Source organism: Phoenix dactylifera, chromosome 7 (genome assembly GCF_051530095.1).
Source record: "Phoenix dactylifera cultivar Ajwa chromosome 7, Ajwa_hap1_PhDact_Kaust_v1.1, whole genome shotgun sequence".
NCBI lineage: Eukaryota > Viridiplantae > Streptophyta > Magnoliopsida > Arecales > Arecaceae > Phoenix > Phoenix dactylifera.
In genome coordinates this window covers 10,044,798-10,068,553 of record NC_143196.1, presented here as the reverse complement: position 1 = coordinate 10,068,553, position 23,756 = coordinate 10,044,798, and the positions used below count along the sequence as shown (strand labels likewise).

The window sequence follows — 23,756 nt, the reverse complement described above, 5'->3', positions numbered from 1 at the left end:
TGTAAAGGGATTTAAATAATGATATTTATGAATGTAGTGAATCTCCTCTTCTTTTGATATAACATCAAAGATGGCCTAATTTCTTTTGTGAATGGAGATCCACAAAGCTAAACTTAAACATCTGGGACAAGGCTTCATGGTAATGGCTGCAACTAATAAGCAGACTCACGAAGCACCATATACAAATTCTGGACATATATATACATATATAAATACACACAGACATAGAGAAATGCAGAGAAATTAATGTGAGAAACATAGGAGCAGTCAACAACCTAAAGAGATTATGACTGAAGAGGTAAGAAAAATCAATAAACATGGAGGAATTGATGGCTGAAGATTTTCCCATTTATTCACGAATATCAATGGCAAAATCTGAACAATCAAGCATGAATGATTGATATCAAAGGCATCTAAAACAATTAACTATGACATTTAAACATTGAATTAATAATCAAGATCAAGCAAATTCAACATAAAGTTGCACCCATCAATGATATGGTGGATCAGTTGTTTACTACATCCATTCATCAGTTGGGTGTAAATTTAACATTTAATTGTTGAATCAGTAATCAAGACCAAAAAATTCAATATAAAGATGCATCCATCAATGATATGGTGGATCGGTTGTTTTACAACATCCAATCACCAATTGAATGTAATTATATAGTAGTTCTATAGTAATCGAGTCCAAGATCACAGTTTTAAGGCCAGGCTATGCCTCTGTCCCAGGCCTGTACCACCACCCAGCGCTTAGTCAATACGATGTACCGGTGGAGCCACTTGGTCGGTATCAAGTGGTGCTAATTCAAAATGGAACTCATGTCCCTTTTTCCTTTTGTTTCAGCACGATACACAATGATACACCTCATGCCAACAGCACTCAAATGCTTCTCCATGTTGTCATTATTTATATTAAGAAGGGTCAAAATTAGATTCCCCCATCAAATAGTGAGCAGCCAATAGTGGAGCAAGGTTAAATTGATTATGACTATGTAAAGATGAGACCGGTGCACTAAAAACAAATGGCACATTTAGGTCATTCTATTTTATCTTTACAATACATTTTCAGATGCATTAATGGGCTAAAAAGTAGGAAGAAGGGTCTTAGAGTCTTGGTTTCCTAAATTTAGAAGTTTGAATCCATGTGATCATTAAATAATTCCTATTCAGAATGTCAACTTTATTCTCAAGTTCCTACTATAAGTAACCTTACATTAAAAGAAACTAATTAATATGTCAGACTTGGAATCCTAGATTCATTAGATTTGTGCTACAGTGTGGCCTATGTCTCTATATGATGGTCTCTAATGAGATTAAATTACTTATCATTTAGATAAATAATTTGGTTCCTTTTCCCCTCTTCTCTTTTACTTCAACACTCATTTTCTTTACTCAATTTTTGTTTCTAGTGAACCCAAGGTTCCATAATCATTTCAGTAATATTTCACATTAGACTCTATGCCTCGATGATTCGAATGGGGAGAAAGAAAGATTTTTCTCAACCCACTTAACTCAAATCTCTCAAAAAAATTTAGAAGATGGAAGAATTGAGAAAGTAGGGCTTAAGTTCCCTTTTCTTTTATTAATTGATCTAAAACCGATGTGCATAACCTCCATTTATAATGATGAGGTCTGCCTTTGCACAATTCTAGTCGAATTTCTCCTAATTCTAATAGAACTCTCCTTCCGAAAATAGACATGACTACTAGAAATGAACTTGAAAAAGCTTAATTTTTTTAGAAAATAGATCTCGACTTCCATATTAACTCTATTCTCTATCGCTCTGCTTGATTCTTCTCGGATTGGAAGATTCGTCCGATCAAAATCTTACTCGTAAAGGAAACTTTCGGTTTGACCGGCCGTTCCAAACCCCAAAGAAATTTGGGCCTGATCGCTAGGGGTGCCGCCCCCTAAAGGGAGAGGTGTCACGTCATAAATCTCAAAAAGTTGCCCAAATTTATAAAAAAAAATTATCTCAATTGAACGTCGTATAACCAAATTATGATCTCCGGAAGTTTGGTTTGCGATTCAACTTTTCGATGCGGTAAACCTTGCTCCTCAATCTCGTCCAGTCCTACCCGTAGTAGTCAAAATGATCCATATCGAGTTTAAGGAGCTGGATTACAGCTCTTCCAGTTTAGAAGATTTAGCTTGCGCTAAATCAAAACTGAAGATAGAGAAACGTCTGCTTTCCCATCTCGCGGTTGAACCGAAAACTAATCCTATCGACCAATCCGAAAAGACTCGATCCTACCGCACCTAGTTTCTGCAACCTTCCTCTCGATAATACAGTCCTCTTTTAATGGTTTTTCTTGCTCCATCCATAGGTCATCAACAGATGGCAGCACTGGTTCTTGGCATTGGTCTTCATCTAACATAGAAGGCTCAAACAACTTCAAATTCTTAGCATTGACTATTGAGTACATCTCCATGTATGATGGTAAGTCAAGCTGGAAGGCATTCTCCCCTTTCTTCTTCAGAATTTTCAAGGGACCATATCAAATTGCCTTTAGTTTTCTCCCTTCACCTTTCAATTTGTCTTTCCCTCAATGGAGCCAAACTAGCTCCCCCTATTGAAAATTGCACTTCACGCAATACTTATCATGTCGATCCTTGTAACGTTGTTGTAATCTATGCAGCTACGCCTCAACCTGTTGATGCACTTTTATGATGTTCCCAAAAATCTTTGAGCCTGTGCTTGGTCTCCCTCGTCCTTTCTATTTTTTGGAGAACCAACTATAAACTCTAAATCAAAGAGATTCTGCGGTAGATAGCCAAGCAAATCTCAAACATAGCCAGGTTTAGGCACAAAAAATATCAAATTTTACATTGGCCCAGCCCGAAGCCTGATTAAAAATGGATAGAGTTTAGGCCCGAGGCCTGGCCATAATCAGCTCTAATCTCAAATAGTGATTTTTGAGAAGAACCATGGATAGCTCAATTATAAGCAAATTGAGGTATGGCAAGCTATCATCCCAAGTCGACGGATACTTGGAATTCTAGCCTCAAAGGAGATGCACCATGGTATGATTCACGACCTCAGTTTGTCCATCTATCTATGGGTGGATGGCAGTGGATCAAGCATACCATCTTACTAAACTGATCAACCACCACAAACAAGTAGTCATGGCTTCTCTTGTTCTGGGTAAACCTCCCAAGAAATCCATCGAGACGCTCTCTCAAGGTGTGCTAGGTACTAGTAGTGGCGTATAAAATCCCAACTTCCTATTGGAGGGCTTCAATGTGTTGCATAGTAAACAGCCCTTAATGTTGCATCTTCAGCCAATAGACATACCCTTTTAAGTTCAACAGTCTTCTCCACTCCAAAGTGCCCTGCAACCTTTGAAGTGTGGGCCTCTCGAATCCAATGTACTATATCAGCAGCTTAAAGGATACAAACATGTTTCCCTATATAGCAGTCCCTCTTTCAAAGTGGATTCTATTAGCATGCCTTTCATCAATTTCTCCAACTCTTCTTGAAAGTCTAGATTTGTTGCATAAAGATCTTTGTACTCCTTATGGCAGAGTAGCTAAATCTGCATTGCAATAAATATAATGGAGACTACTGTTGTTGGAGGCCGGGGCAAAAGATTGGCCAAGTTGTTCATAGCCCCTTTCTTATATTTGATCACCAAGTTGAATTGTTGCAGATAAGACATTCACTTCATGTGTCGAGCACAATTGTTCTTTGCCCGACAAATATGATCGCCAATGCTTCACAGCCTAATGTAGGGCAGATTGTACAATGATAGGATAGGTGCTTCGCAAATCTTCTTTAGAAGCTGAAAGATATCTTCATGCTTCTTCGACCATTCAAATTGTTTGTTCACTTTCGTCCAACCGTGTAGGATTGCTGCAATTACTGAGAAGTGCTTGATGAATTTTCTGACGTACTAGCACGCACCCATGAAGCTCTTGACCTCGGTCACCGTCTTGGGTCTAGGCCAATTTTTAATGACCCTCACCTTTTTTGCATCAATTTTCAGATCACGTCCACCAATCACAAGCCTAAGTACACAAAGACTACTTCCCGATCTCGCACTTCTTGATGTTCAGCTTCATCTGATTTTTTTTGCAGCCCCTTTAGGACCTTCATGATATGCATGACATGTTCTTCCCAAGTATTATTGTAGATCAAAATATCGTCGAAGTATACAGTCACGAAGTCTTCAAAGAACGATCGTAGTACCTCGTTCATGAACCTCATGAAGGTGGCATGGGCATTGCATAAACCGAACAGCGTAACCAGCCACTCAAACAAACCCTACCTCATCTTGAAGGCCATCTTCTAGGTGTCTCCCTCGCGAACTCAAACTTGATGGTACCTAGATTTCAAATCCAGCATGGTGAGTGGTGTGCATGTTTGAGTTGGTCCAATAAATCTTTAATTCGGGGTAGTGTACTTATTTTTTTACGGTAATCTTGTTCAAGGCATGATAATCGATGCACATCCTCCATCCATCATCTTTCTTTGGCATTAGAACCACAGAAGATCAGCATGGTAAATAACTAGGCTTGATCACGCCTTGGTCAAGTAACTCCACAACCTACTTCTTGATCTCTTCGTTCTCTATCATTGAGCTGCAGTAGAGCCTCAAGTTGGGCAAAGGTGCATCACTTACCAGTTGAATCTCATGCTCAATTACTCTTTTGGCTCGCATCCCCTTTACATCCTCGAACAGGTCTAGAAACTTCTTCAACAATTAGCATATCTAAGCTTTCTAACTTAGATTCAAGTCTTCGATCAAAAAGTTCAACCTCTCTTGTGTGGCATCGGCTTCTCGTATCATCAACAACACAAACCTTATGCAAGCATTAACGAGTCGCTTTGCCTGCACAGCAATCACAAGATCTACATTTTTTTGTGTTTTGGAGGCATTGATAATGAACTTCTTCCCATCCTTTACGAATCGATACTTCCTCAGAAGCCGGTGGAAGACTGCATCTCGATCTGAAAGATACGGTCTCTCAAGGATAACCTAGCAAACATTCAAAGAAACTACTTCATAAGTTATCTTGTCAACATACCTCTCAGCTATGGCGCACTTGAAGGTATACTATTTGGTAATCTTCAACTCAACACTTTCTGAATCCAACCACGAGGGTAAATACGTGAATAAAGCTTGGTCTGCAACTCTAGATTCTGAACCAGATTTTCATATATGAGGTTCTTCTGGCTTTCAGGATCATAATAACCATGATGATGCTCTGTTTCACCTTGATCTTCAAGCGGAGTTCCTCACGCGCCTCTAGGTTTGCCTCAGTTACTATTTCAAGTTTTCTTGCCATCAAGCTCAATTGAAGTCTGCTTGCTCGAGGTCGGGCAACTCCTCAACCTCTATAGCATTGAAGACTATCTTCCCTTTCTTCTTAGAATCATCATCCTTCAGCTTCTTTCTCTTTGGCTACAACTCGGGGGGAGGCTTCCAACACTTATCCTTAGTGTGTCCGCAGAGGTTACTGTGATCACACTAGCTATGCTGAAGTCTTCAACTTTGAAGAGCTTCAACTCCTTTCGAGTACTGTCATGGAGACCTCCGACGTATTTCATAAAAACTGCATAATCATCAATAAAGATTCCAAGTAAGATCTTGTGAAACTTGATGGTGTAGTTCTAGATGGATTGATGATACTTTTGTCATAGGTACTACAACTTAATCCACTGATCCTCCTTATGGTCGTTTGGGTAGAATTGCTTCTTGATTAGGCTCTTGAATTTGCTCCATATTAGATTAGAAACGTCATTGTTCCTCATGTACAAATTCTACCAAATAAGAGCATGGCTAGAAAGCTTGAGACGAGTAAAAGCTACCTTCTGGACATTAGAGTAACCACAGATAGTAAAGTAGGTCTCTAACTGTCTAACCAGTTATCTAGATTCTCCGCATCAATAGTCTTTTCGTATACAAGGATCTCAATTCAAGCTTCAACTTTAAAATTTTGAAAATAGAGATTTTGTGTACTTGTAGGTAGGTCATCCTCCTTGCTAGATGGTAGATCTTCATCTGCAGACGTAAGAGAGATCTTCGCAACAGAAGTTGCTAATGTTTGTGCTGAAAGTATCGCCAAGCGAGAGACGATCTCGATGAGTTGGACAATGTTGCCCCTTTAGCTGTGAGACATCCCTTCGCTCTTCATCCATCGAGGAAGAACTAACAGTCATACTTGCCTGTCCTTTGATGTACTTGAAGCATGGACAGTCCTCCTGATTACTTGTATTGCTCGCACATCCGAACCATGAACTAAGGCCCTCTGATACCAACTTTGTCCGATCGAGGAGAGAAGATTTTTCTCAAACAGCTTAACTCAAATCTCTCAAAAAAATTTAAAAAATAGTAGATTGCGAAAGCAAGGCTTATAACCCTTTTTTTCATTCGATTGATCTAAAATTGGGGTACACAGCCTCTATTCATAATGGTGAGGTCTGTCTTTGCACAATTCGGATTGGATTTCTTTTTCTAGCTCTAATAGGACTGTCCTTCCTAAAATAGAAGTGACTAGTAGAAATAAACTCGAAAAAAATAAAATTCTTTAGAAAGTATATCTCAATTTTTACATCAATTATGTCTTCTGTCTCTCTATTTGATTCTTCTCAGATTGGCATATACACCTAATCAAATTTTTTACCCAAAAAAAACTTTCAGTTTGACTGATCCATTTCAGACCCCAAACAATGAAATTTGGACCTGATCACTAGGAGCGCCACCCTCTAAAGGGCAAGGCGTCATGTCGTAGATCTCAAAAAGTTGTCTGATTAAAAAAAAAACAAGATAATCTCAATCAAATGTCGTATGACCATGTTATGGCTTCCAAAACTTTGGCTTGCAACTCGACTTCTCAATATGGCGAATCTTGCTCTTAGACAGTATCCAGCCCTACCTGTAGCGGCCAAAATGATCCATATTGAGTCTCGAGATCCTTTTAGATCACTCAACTACTTAATACTACCATAAGGACCACCTTTTCTTTTTTCCTCTGGAGAAGGGGTGTTGAGATTTAACCAATTAGGACTGTGCAAATGTTTGCATGACCTAATCATCAAGAGGGGAATAGTTCTAGCTCATGGTTACAATAGAACCATGGGATTAAGGACCACCCTCTCTTTTTTCCTCCAGAGAGGGGATTGGGTTTTTTGAGATTTAATCAATTAGTACTGTGCAAATGTTTGCATAACCTAATCATCAAGAGGGGAATAGTTCTAGCTCATAGTTGCAATAGAAGCATGGGGTATATAAGATACCGGTTTTTCTTTTGTGAAAAATTGAACTTCCTAAAGAACAAAAGATAACCACAAAAACTACCTCAACAGGATAGATATTAAAAGTAAAGTTTCATGTGAAATAAGAAATTTCCAGCATCACCACAATAAGGGGTTCTTTGCATTCTAGGATTGGTCACCCAAATAACTTGCAAATGTGGTCCAAAAACTCCTCTGTTTATGCTTCCTTTACACCATTTCAAAGAAAAAAAAAAGAAGAAAAGAAAAGGGGGAAAATCCAACTTAAATAAAATGTCTCAGAATCAGAATCAGTAAATGCTCCGCTCATACTCAACAACTAAATCCCTCATGCAAAAATAGAAACTAAGATCCACCCACTAATCCACAAGGTTGTTTGAGAAAGCAAAAGAAAATCGATGTGCTACTTTTTAATGATGTGAGTAAAATGTTTTCAGTCACAAACAACAAGTCTTAACCATACCTTGACAGTGTCATCAGTTGAATGGGCTTCTGCCACATCACATAACTTCCCAATTATATAAGAAGCAGAATACTTTCCATCTGTTGTCCCATATTCACCTAGAACCCAGCATATGACCTGCACTTATAGAAGTACATAATGAAAGAATAATTTTGGGAAAAAAGTTGCAGAAGTATCAGCATTTGCCCTAATGAAGGTAGATAACAATGGCTTAGCTTAGAGAGAACAGATAAGTACCTGCAGAAATACAGATGGAAGCTTTGGCTCCCCAAGAATACATAAATATGAATCCACCTGCATAAAAAGAAAAATAAGTCAAAACTTTTATAAATATGGAAAAGAAGCAAATGACAGATGGACCGGAAATTTAAGAGAAAAGGAACAAAACACATGATAGCAATAAACCTCAGAATTTTTGAAAAAACACAACAAGAAACATTTTCCATGATAACTTTTTGGTGCAATGGTACTTTAGTATTTTATGCAGCACATAATACAACCATGTAGAATAATATTTTTTTGGGTAATAGGCCAGGTAGAATTAGATACAAACGTTCTTTTAACTAGAAAAATATATAAAGCTATTATCCATAGATTTTCAAGTTTTTTTTTATCTTTAATGAATTAAAATATTAAAAAACATAGATTAGTATTATAAAATAATGGTTAGTATGATTCTATAGATTTCATTCTATAGAATGCAAATCACATCTGATGGTATATGCATGGACTCCTATGGTGTCTACAACAGATTTTTTAAGAAAACAATTTATTCGCTTTTCCTTTTTCTATATTTCACTTTCTTTTAAGAATCTTCTAATTTACTTTATGATGGATTAAGAAGTCTGGCTCATTATTTTGATGACTTTATTCTTAACAAACACAATTGAGTTACAATTTAGGTAAGTCATCAAGGTATGCCGTCTCGGTATCGGCCCCATATCGGTGCCACCCTATCACTATGTCAGTACAGTATGGTACTCAATACTCCCCCTGTACCATATATCGGTACCGAACTGGTATCGTACACCCCATGCTGTCCGGTTCGGTAGCAAAAGATTCAACTCTGTTCTTTAAAGTGTATTTGCATGTCTAGTTATCCCTAGCCCCTCATATCACTAAAACTCATAAACAAGTGTTTTGAATAGCTAAAAACTCCCTTTGTACATGAAAATCTTTTTTGGGCTAGTTTTAGGAGAGAAAATTCAAATATTGAATTAAATACCACCTTCATACAGAATAATAAGTTTTTAATTATGCGCATATACAGAACATTACTACCATTATCCAATAAAACTTGACTAACCTACTTCATACAATGATGTAACAACACAAGATTAGCATGGGTAAATTATATTTGCAAATAATGCAGCTACAGTGACTAACATAAAGATGTAAAACTTCAAGAAGATAGGAAACCATCAGAAAATTTTCACCAACTTAGATCAAGCCTGCCGGTTACGGAATACTTCATTAAGCAGGAAAAAGGTTGACTCATAGTCATAAGCTAAGGTGGCATTTGGCATACCCATCAGTCTTCAGTTTTTTTAAAAACTAAAACACAGTTTCTGTTTTTTCTTTCTGAAAACCTGAAGCCTGTTTTGGCCTAGGGTAGTGGCAGCAGTGGTAGCAGCAGCAGTGACAATCGGTGGCCGTCATGGCGGCGGCAGCAGGGGTACAAGAGAACCAGTATTTAGTTTTCAAAAGAAGTAAAAGCGAGAATTCCTGGCTTCTACTTTTTCTAAAAACTGGATGATGGTTTTTGAAAAAACTGGAAACATAAAATCAGCTACCAAACAACTTTCAAACCGCATCCATGATTTTGAAAACAAAAACCACAAAATGAAAATTGGCAACCAAGCCAAATAGGGCCTAAAAATGCCAAATATTGGTGAGTTCTCTTGCTAACACTTAAGTTCTTGTCTTTATCCAAACAGGATAGAAAAAAGAAGTTATATTGTAAATTTGCTTAATTTCTCTCATCTCCTTTTATTTGCATGTGTTTCTAATCAGAAATTACCAGCCTGTCACCAAAAAAATACTAGTCATGTCACAATGCAATTTTATTAGGTGGACATTGAAGCATACTCTCATACAAGGAAAAAAGAAAAATTGATTCAACATGTAACAGGCAAGTTATAAAGCTTTTTGACCTTCAATATGCATGAGGTGAGTGCAAATCTATTTTATAGACAGCAAATTTCAATACACTCAAACCACTAAACCCATAGCTATGCATCTGATATGTAAAAAGCATAAATGAGTCTTTCTACACATGCACTTCCAAGGGCATGTTAAAGCAGTACACCTGAATATATGTAAAAATTAAGCAAAACCACTAAGATTTTCCACACAATTAGAACTTAGAAGAAGTACATACAGCAGAGGATCTCAGTTGACTATCGGCACCTTCATCATCCTCTCCAAATCCTTCAGCAATTAATCGCATTAAATTATGTGCCACTCTAACATTTACAAGATCACCTGCATGCTCAAAGACCTTATTCATGGTCTGGGAAGTGAACTTGTTAGAGACACTATCAATGGAGTTCCAAAGTCAAATGTAGAATATCATTTTCAAAGCAAGAAGCTGGAAATAATACAATAACACTTGTAGATACCTGGATAAACCATTGGTTGCTTGGTGCAAATTGTTCAGCAAGCTCAACACAGCGCGATGCTATTTCTGTTTTGTAATGATTATCATTTATGCTTCTCATGTAATCAATCATGCGATCAACTATCACTTCAACATTTGAGGACTTAGTCATTTTATAAAGTAACTCAAAGGTCTTGCGCTTTAGAGTATCATCAGGATCCTGTGCAAAACATGCATTCCAACAAAGCACTGGTTCGATCAGTTTATATAAATTATCTCAGAAATCTGCAAGAGCATGTATCACTACATCTTTCTTTTAGCCTTTAAGAAATAATTTAAATAAGAAGTAATCAAAATATTATAAACAAGATGTATAAAGCTCTGACAGTTTTGCAAGAAAAAATACATCATTTTTTATATTTTTTCAGATTTGAGAAGATTTTAGAATTTGGGACAAAAATATCCATAGTTCTTTCAAGTAAGAGATTTTCTTCAGCCATAATGGAGAGTGCATTTCTCTCTCATCTTCTCTTCCTAATATGCCCCTTCCCTCCATCACATCCTAACCTCCTCGCTACCATCTCCCCCGCCCCCCGCAGTCATCTCTCTCATCTTCCTCCTCTTTCTCATCCTCTTCTCCCTCCTCCCGCATCTACCCAAGTTTTCCTATGAGCTTCACCTTCAGGCTTGAGCGTTGGCTAGGTAAACCCCCTCTCATAAAGAAGAATAAGGGGAAAATAATGAATAGTCTGGCCACCATGATTCTTGCTCATATTCATGACAAGCGGCTTCATCCTAAGCTATAGGTTCTAAGCAAGACATAAATTTCCAGAGGACTGAGAAAGAGTCCAGAAATCGGAATAGAGCAGTCATTCTACAGAACTTGTTTAAGTTTTTAGGGCATACACAAGCTTGTAGAAAAGAGAATTCAAGCAAAAACTAGGATGATGATAAACTTACATAATTAATTAATTAATTAATAATAAAATTGCAAAATAAATAGTCAATATTATAATTTGTTACATGATTACATCACAACAAATAAGTGGAATATAAATTTAGCACGTTGACAAGCTCATCAAAATTTATATATCTTTCATTACACCAACTGTACTCTAAAATTTCTCTTTCACAAATTTGTGCAAATTTTACTCAAAACTTGTACAACCACTTTCTGAAAACTTGTGCGAGCTTGTCATTTGTCAATGTTCATTTTATATTAAATCAATTTTCACAAATTTATGCAAACTGTACTCAAAAATTTAAGCAATCATTGTTCAAAACTTGTGTAAGCTGATTATTATTTAATGTTAGTGATGCACTTAAAACTTAGTAACCACCGTTTAAAACTTCTTTGAGCTCCCATCATGTCGATCTTAGCCTTTTATAAATTTATGCAAGTTTTACTCTAAAGATGTGAAACCACCATCTAAAACTTTGCTAACTCATTATTACACAGAAAACAGAGATTTTTTATTAATTTTGAATCATATATCTCCCAGACATGCTTCCATCCTTCTAATTATTTTGGGAGGAGATTGGATTCGTCAAAAATCTTGATTTCAGAGCAGCAGGTGATAGCAGGTGAATAGGAGATATTTAGGGTTTTAAAATTCATTTCAGAAGAGGATTTGTCTAGGGTTATACATAGTAACATTTATGTTTCTTAAGAAATTCTATGATCCATATATTGGATTACTTCTTCCCTTCCTTGTGCTTTCAATTTTAGCCTCTTTTTCCTTAAACTGCAAGTTGCTTACTCATATTGTTGTGCTCTCTCTCTCTCTCTCTCTCTCTCTCTCTCTCTCTCTCTCTCTCTCTCTCTCTCTCGATTATGAAGGAAGCTTGCACCAATTTTACTTCAGACCTAATTTTTGATTAGATCATAAATTAATCCAGCCATAAATCTATTGAGACCGGTGCTGTTCAGATTTGATTTGCATCAGAACCTCAAAGCCATGTATTCTCATCCATTCAGATGAAAAGGTTTTGGAGCACAATGACCATTGGAATCAAGAAAAAACAAATTGTAATTGAAAATAGACCTAGTTAAACTGAACAAAAGAAAAAAAAATGAACCACCACATTCTTATCACCAAAAATTCACAGCTCCTATATCCTACCTAAAGTTTGATCAAGTGTTTATAACGGATTGGCCAGTAAAATCATATTTCCTCCCAAGGTCAGAAAGGGATCCGTGATTTACAAATGATCCTTCCCCTTGTGCTTTAAGACATCAAAGACGACTGTCTTTATTAGTATAAAAAAGATCTCTTCTGCCAAGACATTAGAACTCATGGTTCATATAATTTCTCCCCATACCACTATCTTTCCAAAGTAAGGCCCTTCAAAGGCATCTCAACCCTCTGAACCTAAATAAATTCGAACTTATGCTTCATGCTGTACACACGCACCTCTTATACTAAATATATGATTAATTACACCCTAGAATTTCTCAACAAGGACCTATCCACTGGGGATCTCCCATAAGTCAGCTTCACATATCTTTACAATTTAGTTGAATAAAAAGACTAGGAACAGCTTACCATGTTTTCCATTCAATTTTTTATGTTTACATAGACACCTTAATCTTCTAGTACTATTACTTTGTCTCCTTCCACTGTCCTTACGTCCATAACAAGCAATTGTTCTTCACATTTGTTTCCAAAGAATCCTAGGCATGTTTGGTTGGGGGAGTTGGACTCTGGAATGGGAATAGGAATGAGCAACTCCCATTCCAGCTGTTTGGTTGGGGGAGTCCTATTCCCATTCCGATTCCAAGGGAAAAATGGGCTCCAATCCCCCAAAATCTAATCCCTACTCTCCCCTAGTATTCAAATCTCATTCCAGTTCCGATTCCGATTCCAGTCACGAACCAAACGCATTGGAGGATATATCCATTCCGATTCCCATTCCCATCCATTCTGATTCTAGTCGCGAACCAAACGCGCCCAACTCTTCAATCTCTTCTTTTACATTGTATTCCCCTAATAATGCACTTACTTTAGTTAATAGATCTACAAGCAAACCAACTTAAAATTTTCAAGTTGTTGTGGTAACATAAAGAAACCACCAAGTAACTGAAAGGTAACCCGCCCCTACTCTTCAATTAAACAATCAAGGCCATCAAACAAACCAACAACCAAGTAGGAGATGAATCTCAGTTAGATTTCCTCATCTGATAGCCCAAGATTACAGCTTTGGTCCCTCATTGCATATCATATTCCAGTTTGATTCTGTGTATAAAGATGTTTTCTACTGAATCACCTTGCTGTTATTTCAAGGATCATAACAGCAACTTGCTTTGATGAGGTAATTACGATGCAATGTTTGATCAAGGATAGGCTCATGATACACAAAGGGGGGGATAAATGGAGGAAAGGGCTGGCACAATCACTGAAGAAAGCATGGGAAGCAATGAACACCACCATCGGTTCACTATTTCAGGCAATAAGGGTTCTGATTTCCAACATGGCGATTAATTGATCAAATGGACATATTTCGTTAATGTCCACACTAAAGAGATGTAACTAGACAATGATTATAGTTCAAAATCATTATTAAATTGCTCAGATCACTTACTGGTTTGAAGTATACTTCATTTTAGGTGGTAAGTATTTTATGGTTCTGAGAAAGTCAGTAGAGATTCTCTGTAAGGCTGTTGACTGAACAAAGAATTCTAGTTTCATTAGCCTTTTCTGAGAAAGGATTTGGGTGCCTCATTGTCGATTGCTTTTATTTCCTTTTTTTATGTAGAATCCATGTGAAACTAAAACTGGAAAGGAGGGGCTGGTTGTCAGTCTACAGAAGTGTGGATAGTTTGATATAGACTTTTTGAAGCAATATTGATGGAAGAAAAAGGATAGAAGCCAGATCCAGCTGTCACATCTCCTCTCTAATCTTTTCTCTTCTCTAGTGTTTTTGCTTATTCTTTTTATTTCCTCTTTCGCTTTCTGTGCTATTATTCCTTTTGCTGTTGAAATAAAACCTGTAGTTCAGGTAAGGAAAATTTGAGTTGGTTTCCAGGTTGAAACGATCTCCTCCAGCTATTAAGAGAGCGATAGAGCCATTTAGTCTTCTTAAATTTCAATCTAAGCCCACCTAAAATCAGCAATGTCGTTACAAAAACCAGTGCAGAGACCTAGGCAATCAAAAAACAAACTCATCAGAAAACTCATCAGGGCACAAACCAAGATTCGCCGTACCGGTACCGAACCCCGTACCGGTGCCGCACTAGTATAGGCGTACCGAGTGTTGGTACGGTACGGTATGCGGTACGCCAGACGTACCGACATTGGTGTACCGATATCGGTACCCATCGGTACGGGTACGGTACGCTCGGCACCGACCGGTACCAATCGGTACAGCGAACCCTGGCACAAACACTCTTTGGCTACATATGGTTTGCAAGAATAGTTCTCGGGAATGGGTAGTAGTTTCACATTTGAACTCATTCCCATGTTGGATAACTGAACTAGACATGGGAATGTTGATTCCAGTTGGTATTAAACTCCCACGGAAAGCATAAAACAGTAGGATATGCGCCTGAGTAATAAAATAATGATATTTATATATTTATTCATAAAAATTATGCATAAAATAGTAATATATATTATTCATTTTAAAAATAATTTATTGTATAATATCATATTACTTGGTAAATATTAATATTACATAATATTATATTGAATATCATAAGTATGATAATGTTTGCATATATTGTAAACTGTAAAGTATATGATATATTTGCACCTAACCAGAATATACTACTAAAGAAGCTGTTTATGACAAGGTTCACCTCGTTCACCCAAGATTACTGATCTTGTTCAAACATACGAATTGGAATCAGTAATTCTTGATGATTCTGAAGAACTGATGCATTTGAAATGAGAACCTAGCAACCAAATATAGCCTTTCATTGTTTCTTAATAATTAAATAATAACTCTAATAGCAAAACTTTATCCTAGAAAATTGTTTCTTAATAATTAAATAACAACTCTGATAGCAAAACATTATCCTAGAAACTCCAGAGAATTCAGAGAATGCCTTCTGTTCTTGTTAAGACTGAAATTGACCCAGTTTTATGCAGCAAAACAAAAACCTTTAGATCCATTAGAAACTTTTGACCTGTTCATCTCCTTGGGCCTATCATTGCTTGCACATGACCCTCGGGGATTTGCATCAGATCATATTTTGGAGTGGATAATGATCACTTTGATTGGCCAGATCCACAGGTAGATCAGCATGAAACATGGGAAGACATACAGTACCCAGGTTGTCTAGATGTTGGAAATCCACAAGTGTGTGGGTTAGCAGACCCTGTAAAGGCTTAGAATGCACTAGCCAGCTTGCTAACTATAATCTCTTCTACATCTGAAATTTGAACATGGGTGGCAAAAGCAGTGCAGCACCCAGGCTTTGTACATACTGGAAACCCACACTTATACACATCTCTCTAAGGCTTACAATATACAAGACACCTATCTCCACAAATAATTGCATAAATGTTCATCATTCTGAAATTTAAAAGAATCTACGAGCTGCAAGTTATTGGACTATGGACATCTATTTTTACAAAGAGCAGAATCGCCAAAACCTCATGTACATGGAGAAAAGCATATCCAGAAATCATATACTATTCAAATATAGTAACTTTAATGGCAAAATAAACAAATAAACATTACTCGACCATTTTTCATTTTGACAAGACTATATAGGAAAAATAATCAGGGGCAACTCTAGCAAGCAATGGAAGTTCAGAAAAAAAAGATGTTGCCCTTACCTCTAAGCAATCAATAACAGCCAGCTGGTGTTCTTCAGCAATATCTGGATTTATTTTTATAAGTCGACCAAGAGCATCAATACCCATATATTTAAGATTATGACTGTCGCTCTGCCAATAAAAGTGAATATGAGGTTCGAGAAAAAGTGTCAAAAAGAGATGAAGTAACTAATGCAATAAAGCATGTTATAAACCATAACTGGAAAAATTTAGCTAACAAACCTTCAAAAATCTTGAAGTAGCTTCAACAGCAGCCTCTAGTAACTTAGGATTGGGAAAGATGGATGAAACACAGCATATGCATTCATATAATACAGCATTGCCAATGTTGCTTGATGGTTCACTTTTCCTAAAAATATCACCTAGGATGGTATACATATGTCCGCTTGCCTGCTTGTCACCGCTACCAAGTAATGCAAGGATTTTTAGTAGTTTTATCTGCAAATAATGAAACAAAAGATAATGATGAAAAAGGATAATTTAGTTCGCACCATCACTTGCTTGAATAGCACGAAAGGAAGCAAAAAGGCAAGAAAGCCTATGAAATAAACTAAAAATCAAATAATAAGTCATTAAGCTTATAGTATTCAGACCAAGGTATGCTGAACTGGCCCGTACTAGCCAGTTCAGCCCGTACTGGCCGGTTCAATTTGGCCTTAAAAAACGGTTCCTGCCCCTATGGGGCCAGAACCGGCTAGTACTAGATGCGTACCGGACGGCCCTATGGGGCCAGAACCGGCTGGTACTAGATGCGTACAGGGCGAAACCATCTGGTACGGCTAGGGACCGATGTTCGCACCAATTCGCCACAGCGCACCCGCCCCGCACAAGCTATAGGCAGCGCGCCCGCCTGCGCGCTGCGTTGTGTTATGCAGACCGGTTCGGCACCGGTCCGAACCTGTCCTGAACCGGTTCGGTAGGCGACCGGTACGCCTAACAGTACCGGTTTAGCCTACCTTGATTCAGACACTTGCCTCGAATGTGCAAAACTTATCAAGGCCTATATGTCGCACTAGTTCTCCTTTATGTACAAGTAAACCTATGTTCAATGACAGAAATCCAAAAATGCTTCTAATTGGTCGGTACACTAAAATCATGTTGTATGTGTTGTCTCATAAAAATCTAAGTTTGCATGCTTCACATAAACATAATGCCTGCACCAGCATTTTTGTATTACTAAAATGTGTTAGGCATCACTTGTTCTGGGAGTATAATAACAATTGTTCCATAGAGTACATAGCCAAGTTGACACTCCTAGCTGACATATGACAAGGGGATGCCAAGTAACCTAAACTTGAGGTAAAGTAGACTCTCTCCTCTCGTGAGGAGACTATCCTAGATCTTTTATAAATAAGTATTATAAGTTAACAAGCTATTTAATTTCATGAATGCCAGGTTGGTGGTATAAATCCTTCATAGTCATTTCTTCCTATCAACAGCTACATATTCAGTCAGCACAAGTTTTAAATCCTTCCACAGAAAATCAACGTTCCTTTAGGTCTTCATCTCCTCTCTCCTGATCCTTTTACACAAACTCAAGGTCTTAATTGGCCTTTCTTGGTAATCGAACATTATTATACTAGTTATTGCATGGGCACATAGAATCAGTCTTTCATAGCACTTATTCATAAACATACAAATTATGGCACAGATATACACAAACCATACTCATGCATCCACTGAGGATAAGGCCTGTGCAGAGCATGACCAATTAGAGGCAAGATGAAAGGACAAGATTGGTTTCAAGAAAAATAGTAGTCATCAGATCAAAAGCCATGAAGCAGAAAAAGTGGGAGGTAGACTATATGAGGCAACAAGTGGAAAATAGTGTGAACCCAACCAATTAAAGATTTGGACCTGACTTTAGGGATGGAATATGAGGCTGGATACATTCCTAAAAGTAAATTTTCTTTGGAATAGTAGAACCCATCCTGTTGCAGTTTAGGCAATAGTTCACTATAACAGTACGACTTACCTACACAAAAATCATTTTACAAAGCAAATGTTTTATACAAACATGTGTACAAGAAATATGTAAAGACAACCATACACCTATGATGATGGCGACAGGGTAAGTCATGTTAGTAGGGTACGCACTAAATAATTAGTAATTTTATAGCCCTTGGATTTGGAGTTTTGGACTTATGAGATAATATGCTATATTAAATATAGTGAAGAAACAACATAAGTTCTACCAAAAAGAAAAATATTAACTTGTTATCCAAAATGGAACAACTCCTTCAAATTTTTCTTCTCCTTCCAATGTTCTTTCTCTAACCTTCCTTATGCAACAATAGTAAAAGTTAACCTTGTGCCCAGCATCTTCTGTCTCTCTTGACCCTAAAAGACCTTATCTCTCCCTTCGCTATCCTCTCTTTTATCTCTCTCTTCAACCACCAAGAAGAACTAGGTTTAGGGTTTTCAATGGTTGGGAACTAGTCAACATAGAGATTAAAACCTACCACAACTCGACTAATCAGATAAGAGACACAGCATTTCCATATGCCCTCGGAAGCTGTTTCTTAACATTCTGGAGGCTTACTGCAGGAACACTTTGCTTAGAAAATAACTTAGAATAGAATCCCTTCAAGACTTGTAGAAGGTACACAAGCATCCAGTTTCTTCGTATACCCTCATCAAGAATTGGCACCATCAAGGTTGACTTGATGTGCCCACATTAAATATGCAATTCAAAATTTTATGGATAATGATTAATTTGAGGTTGAGTGGGCATCATAAAGATGTTAATTTTAGTTAATATACAAAGTAATCAGTTCAAATGCACCTGTTTCAAATAATTGAATCCATGGTCAGAGGGACTGCATGTCATGAATACTTGACAGGACTGTTACTTGGATTAGAATAAATAATTTGTAGGTACCATTATACCTGAATAAAAGGAGCTGGCATCTGATGGTAATCATAGGTCTTTGGAAGCCTTCTTTCAGCAACTTGCTTAAGAATGCTAACAAAACTAACAACCAAATCCTTGTACGAGTTTATGTCTTCCTTAATAAGATCGAAAAGAGGGCAAAGTGTTGCACCCATCACCCCTGGATCATTATCACATAGCCTCTGCAACAAGCATAAATAATTGAAATAGCATCAGCTGATCAGAAAACCTGCAATATATATTAATAACCAAGGTAATCAATAAAACTTCAATACAATGTATATTTAGATTCTTGAAAAGATAGCATCCCTCATGTAAACTCAACTACAACATGAAAGCCAAAGCTATAAAGTTACCAATTATTTCATTTATCATGTGATCAGAGAGTAATTTGGCCCCATCTAAGATATCTTTAGTTTCAACTTACAACTTATGATGTAACAACAGCAGCTGCAATTAATATGACATTTTCCCCATGTTAAAGTTCCCACGTCTACATCTCTCTCTATGTCTGTGTCCCAGCTTTTTGTTCAAATATTCATGCTTCCACGCACTGACCACCACTCACACTCACTTCCAAGTCAAAATACTAAGAAGGGGGCTTGGACAGAATGGGAGCATGTGGCTCTTCAAACACAGTAGCAGAAACAGTCTTTAGAGTATAACTATCTCACAAATTACTTTACTAATTGATATTGTAAAAGCTCATGACTGCTTGATTTCTTTTGGTTGTCCATGATCACTTTCCTGGAGGGCCTGCATTTCCTTTTCTTTCAAGCCATTTCTTATATAATGTTATGCCCTAATTTTTACAGGAAAGTTCATGGTCAGATTACATGGACCACTTCCTAATACCAACTAGGCTCGTTAACATGTGCTAGTTCACAAATGCAGAAACATAATTCAGTTTTGGGATCCATTTGATGTGTATCAAATAATAAATATCAGAAATAGATGATACATTATAACATGAAAAAGCAATTCATAATTAATAAACATGTAGAAAAGTGTAGAAAATGGCAATTATCAAAAATTTTCATATAACCCAACCTAATTCTCCAGTTCTCAGTAAAAGACACAAGAAGCAAATTTCTCTTAAGCTGGCAAAGTCCAAAGCAAAAGGAATGAACCAAAATCTTCGGAATAACTTTGGAAGTTATCAAGAGATAACTGAAAGAACATGACTTTGCTCAAGCAGACATGAAGACATGGAACATCTACTATTTGGCTTCCCTATGTTTTACAAATTAAAGGAACATGGAAACAGAAATATTGGGAATCTATTCCATTTCCCTCTTAAAGCAGGACCACAATCTTCACTTGGTTGTTCAATCAGCGAGGAAGAGAACCAACCCGATGGATAATCTCAGAGTAACTAAATAAGCACTAAAGGAATAAATTTGACACCCAAAACAAACCAAAGGTAGCACCTTTAATGAGCAACAATCATAAGCATATATATAACATGATGTATAGAAATTCACAGCAAGGGTCAGTCTACTCAGCAAGAAATACATTGCACTAAAATCGGACAATGCAAGGCAGGCAGAGTATTTTAAATTTGAAAAGAAAAAAAGACCCCCGTACCTTCCTGAAATTGGAGATGAGGTGAGACACGGAGTTGGGCGCTCGCTGGTAGAATCGGTGGAGGGCCAAGACGGCCTTCTTGCGGACGGCCTCCTTGGAGTGGCCGAGCAGCTCGACGACCTGGGGAAGCACAGCAGGGATAGTCTCCTCGTTGATGAGCTTGCAGACGGCGGTGAGGGCGGCGCAGACGATGAGGTAATTGTCGGAGCGGAGGTCCTTCTGGATGGTGTTGACGATGAGGATGATGAGGTCATGGTCCTCGTTGAGGAAGAGGGTGACGGCGAGGTAGCCAGTGCGCTTGAGGAGGAGGGAGTCGTCGTGGGTCATCTTGACGGCGTGGATGTAGCCGAAGGAGGCGTCGTGGCCGAGCATCTCGACGTAGACAAGGCGGATGAGATACTCCTTCATCTTGCGGCGGGGTACGTCGGGTTCGGCGATCCGGCGCTTGAGGGTATCGATCTCGCGGAGGATGATGCGGTCCTCCTCGGCCTTGGAGCGGGCCTCGCCGATGGACTTGACGAGGTCCAAGAACTCCTTCGATTGGCCCCATCCGCCCTGGGAGCCCATGGCGAGCTCCCGCCCGATTGTCTTCAGCTGCTCCAGCTTCGATCCGCCAAGATCCGTTCCACGGGATCCAATCGCAGCAGCAGAGCGCTGCTAGGGCTTGAGAGCAAGAAGAACCCTAGATCCAACCGAGGACGGGAGAGAAGGAGATCAAGATCTGGATCTCAGAAGAGAGGCGGTGAGTAGAGAGGAGGGAGAAAGAGGAGACGTAGAACTATGGAATCGACGGGTTTTTTGAGAGTGTCGGACGGGCTCTCTCTCCTTCTCGTTCTGGGACAGATGCCGCCTTCGGCGAGAGAGAGGGGAAGGAGAGAGACTGACTTTGTTTCTATTTGGCGTCACTGGCAAGGAGAATTTGGGAAGAATTGTGGTGCTCATTGAAGTTAAAACGAGGGGCTCTCTCTATACTGGTTTGCAACCAGGTTTTTTTTTTTTCTGTACGAACTGTAACCAGGTTATTTGATGGGATTTGCTCCGGGACCTTGGAGGCCATTAGGGTGTATGCGACCCACGTGCAACATTTGTGTTGAAATATTTGGATAGAAAGAAAAAAAGAGAAAAAAATAATTTTATTTTTTATTTTTTTTATATTCGGAACATCTTATGGGTTATCTATACTCGTGTACAAATTCCATATATAGAAAATAATATAAGCTGATATATGACCTCACTAATAATAAAAATATTATAAGTGATACAGTTTGTCATGTGATCCCTCAAATCACTCTAACAAAATTATGCTAATAAAGGAAACTAATATACGTTGACATAGAATCACGCTAATAAAGAAAAATATTATAAGTGATGCAGATTGTTATATGATCCTTATAATTATTCTAACATCCCCCCTCAAACTCAAGATGGTACTATACGTGTCAACTTGAGTTTGAAAACTGGATACGAATGTATCGAAAAACTAACGTACTAGATAAAGAGCTGGAAATGATGTGGCAATGAGAAGACACAAAGAAGATGATAGCTGCAGCGAGGACAGATTTTAGAGAGAAGGCAATCGAAGATGATGCTCGTAGACGAAAGCACAATTGAAGAAGAACAAGAAACCTCGAATTGGATGATGGAGTCGGGGCAGCTTTGATCCAGTCTCGGAGTTAAGGATACTGTGGTTACCCCGCTGGCTGGAACCCGTTGATGTAACGAAGTCCGAGCAATGTCGCGCCCTAAATGAACCTGTGGACTAATAACAACACCTCTATGATGGAGGCTTTCATGGCCACCACCATCGACTTCCAGGGCTTCTCCTGGGTGCCGCCGCCCGCCACCTCGTTAGAGGAACAAGAGCACCCAAAGCGAGTGCTCAGGGAGCTTAACTCCCTCATCTCCGATGGCGCTGGTGTGTCCTTGCCCGACATAGAGGAACAAGAGTACCAGAATCGGGTGCTCAGAGAGCTTAACTCTCTCATCTCCTTTGACGCCAGCATATCCTTGCCCGACATGGAGGAACAGGAGCACCATAAGTAAGTGCTCAGGGAGATTAGCTCTCTCATCTTCGGTGGTGCGCAGCATGTCCTTGCCCTAGATGGATGTGGAGGAGGAGGTCCTTGACACAGAGGAATAGGAGCGCCGGAAGAGGGTGCTTAGGGAGTTTAACTCCCTCATTTTCGGTGGCGCCGGTGTGTCCTTGCCTGACGAGACTGTGGAAGAGGAGGTCACCGACACGGAGGAACAGGAGCACCTAGAGGGGCGACTGTAGTGCCTATACAGGCAGGGATGGCATCTCTTCGTGATTACTGTAAAAATGAAGAAAAAGAAAAGGCTAGATCTCTCTCAAATTTGAAGAAGGGGGCTTTGAAAGCCGCTGAAGCCGGAGCTCCGACTATCCCCCAAATGAGGCAGGAGAAACAAAGGATCTGCAAGCAACGACGATGACCACAGCAAAGGCAAAAGAGGTGATGGCAACAGGTTACGTGATCAGTAGCTCTGATACCATGTTGAAATATTTGGAGAAGAAGAGGAAAACAAAAGAAAAAGAAAGAGAGAAAAGTGATTTTATTTCTTTATTTCTTTCATATTCGGTACATCTCAGGGGTTATATATACTTGTGTACAAACTCCATATATAGAAAATAATATAGGCTGATATAAGATCTCACTAACAATGAAAAATATTATAGGTGATACAGGTTGTGATGTGATCCCTCAAATCACTCTAACAAAATTATGCTAACGAAGAAAACTAATACAGATTGATACAGAGTCACGCAGATAAAGAAAAATATTATGAGTGATGTAGGTTGTTACGTGATCCCTATAATTATTCTAACAATTGGATCCCAAGAGAGAGTGAATTAGCTAACGGCATTTTATATGCACATGTGCATCACATGGCATTAGATATGCATAAACAAAGTTTATAGATATTGATAAGTTTAATTGAGTTGCATTTTAAAAGGTTATAAAAAGATTTTTATTGTAATCATAAATAGTGTAACAATATTTTCATGATTTGTGTAATATTGGATTATGTCGTTAACTAATGCTTGCATGGTCATGGAATGAGTTATTCTAGTGTCAAATAGAAACTCATCAATATAGGTGTGGCACAATTGCTAGACCTAAAAAATCACGAAGTTTATAAATTGTATGGGGCAATATAACTTACATGAAGAT

At 38.3% G+C, this 23,756-nt stretch overlaps 1 protein-coding gene across 1 annotated transcript in view; it reads right to left on the bottom strand.

Moving 5' to 3' along the window:
* The window catches only part of LOC103721640 (Adaptin family protein), a 29,640-nt gene extending 8,089 nt beyond the window's left edge, over positions 1-21,551 (bottom strand). Inside the window, exons 1-8 of the mRNA XM_008811929.6 lie at positions 20,566-21,551; positions 18,975-19,160; positions 16,308-16,523; positions 16,086-16,196; positions 10,325-10,522; positions 10,084-10,215; positions 7,941-7,997; positions 7,704-7,820 (exon numbers count right to left, since the gene is read on the bottom strand). Of these exons, the coding sequence (XP_008810151.3) occupies positions 7,704-7,820; positions 7,941-7,997; positions 10,084-10,215; positions 10,325-10,522; positions 16,086-16,196; positions 16,308-16,523; positions 18,975-19,160; positions 20,566-21,132 (1,584 nt within the window). The 5' untranslated portion in view covers positions 21,133-21,551. The remainder of the gene's footprint in view (positions 1-7,703; positions 7,821-7,940; positions 7,998-10,083; positions 10,216-10,324; positions 10,523-16,085; positions 16,197-16,307; positions 16,524-18,974; positions 19,161-20,565) is intronic.
* Positions 21,552-23,756: the final 2,205 nt, after the last annotated feature.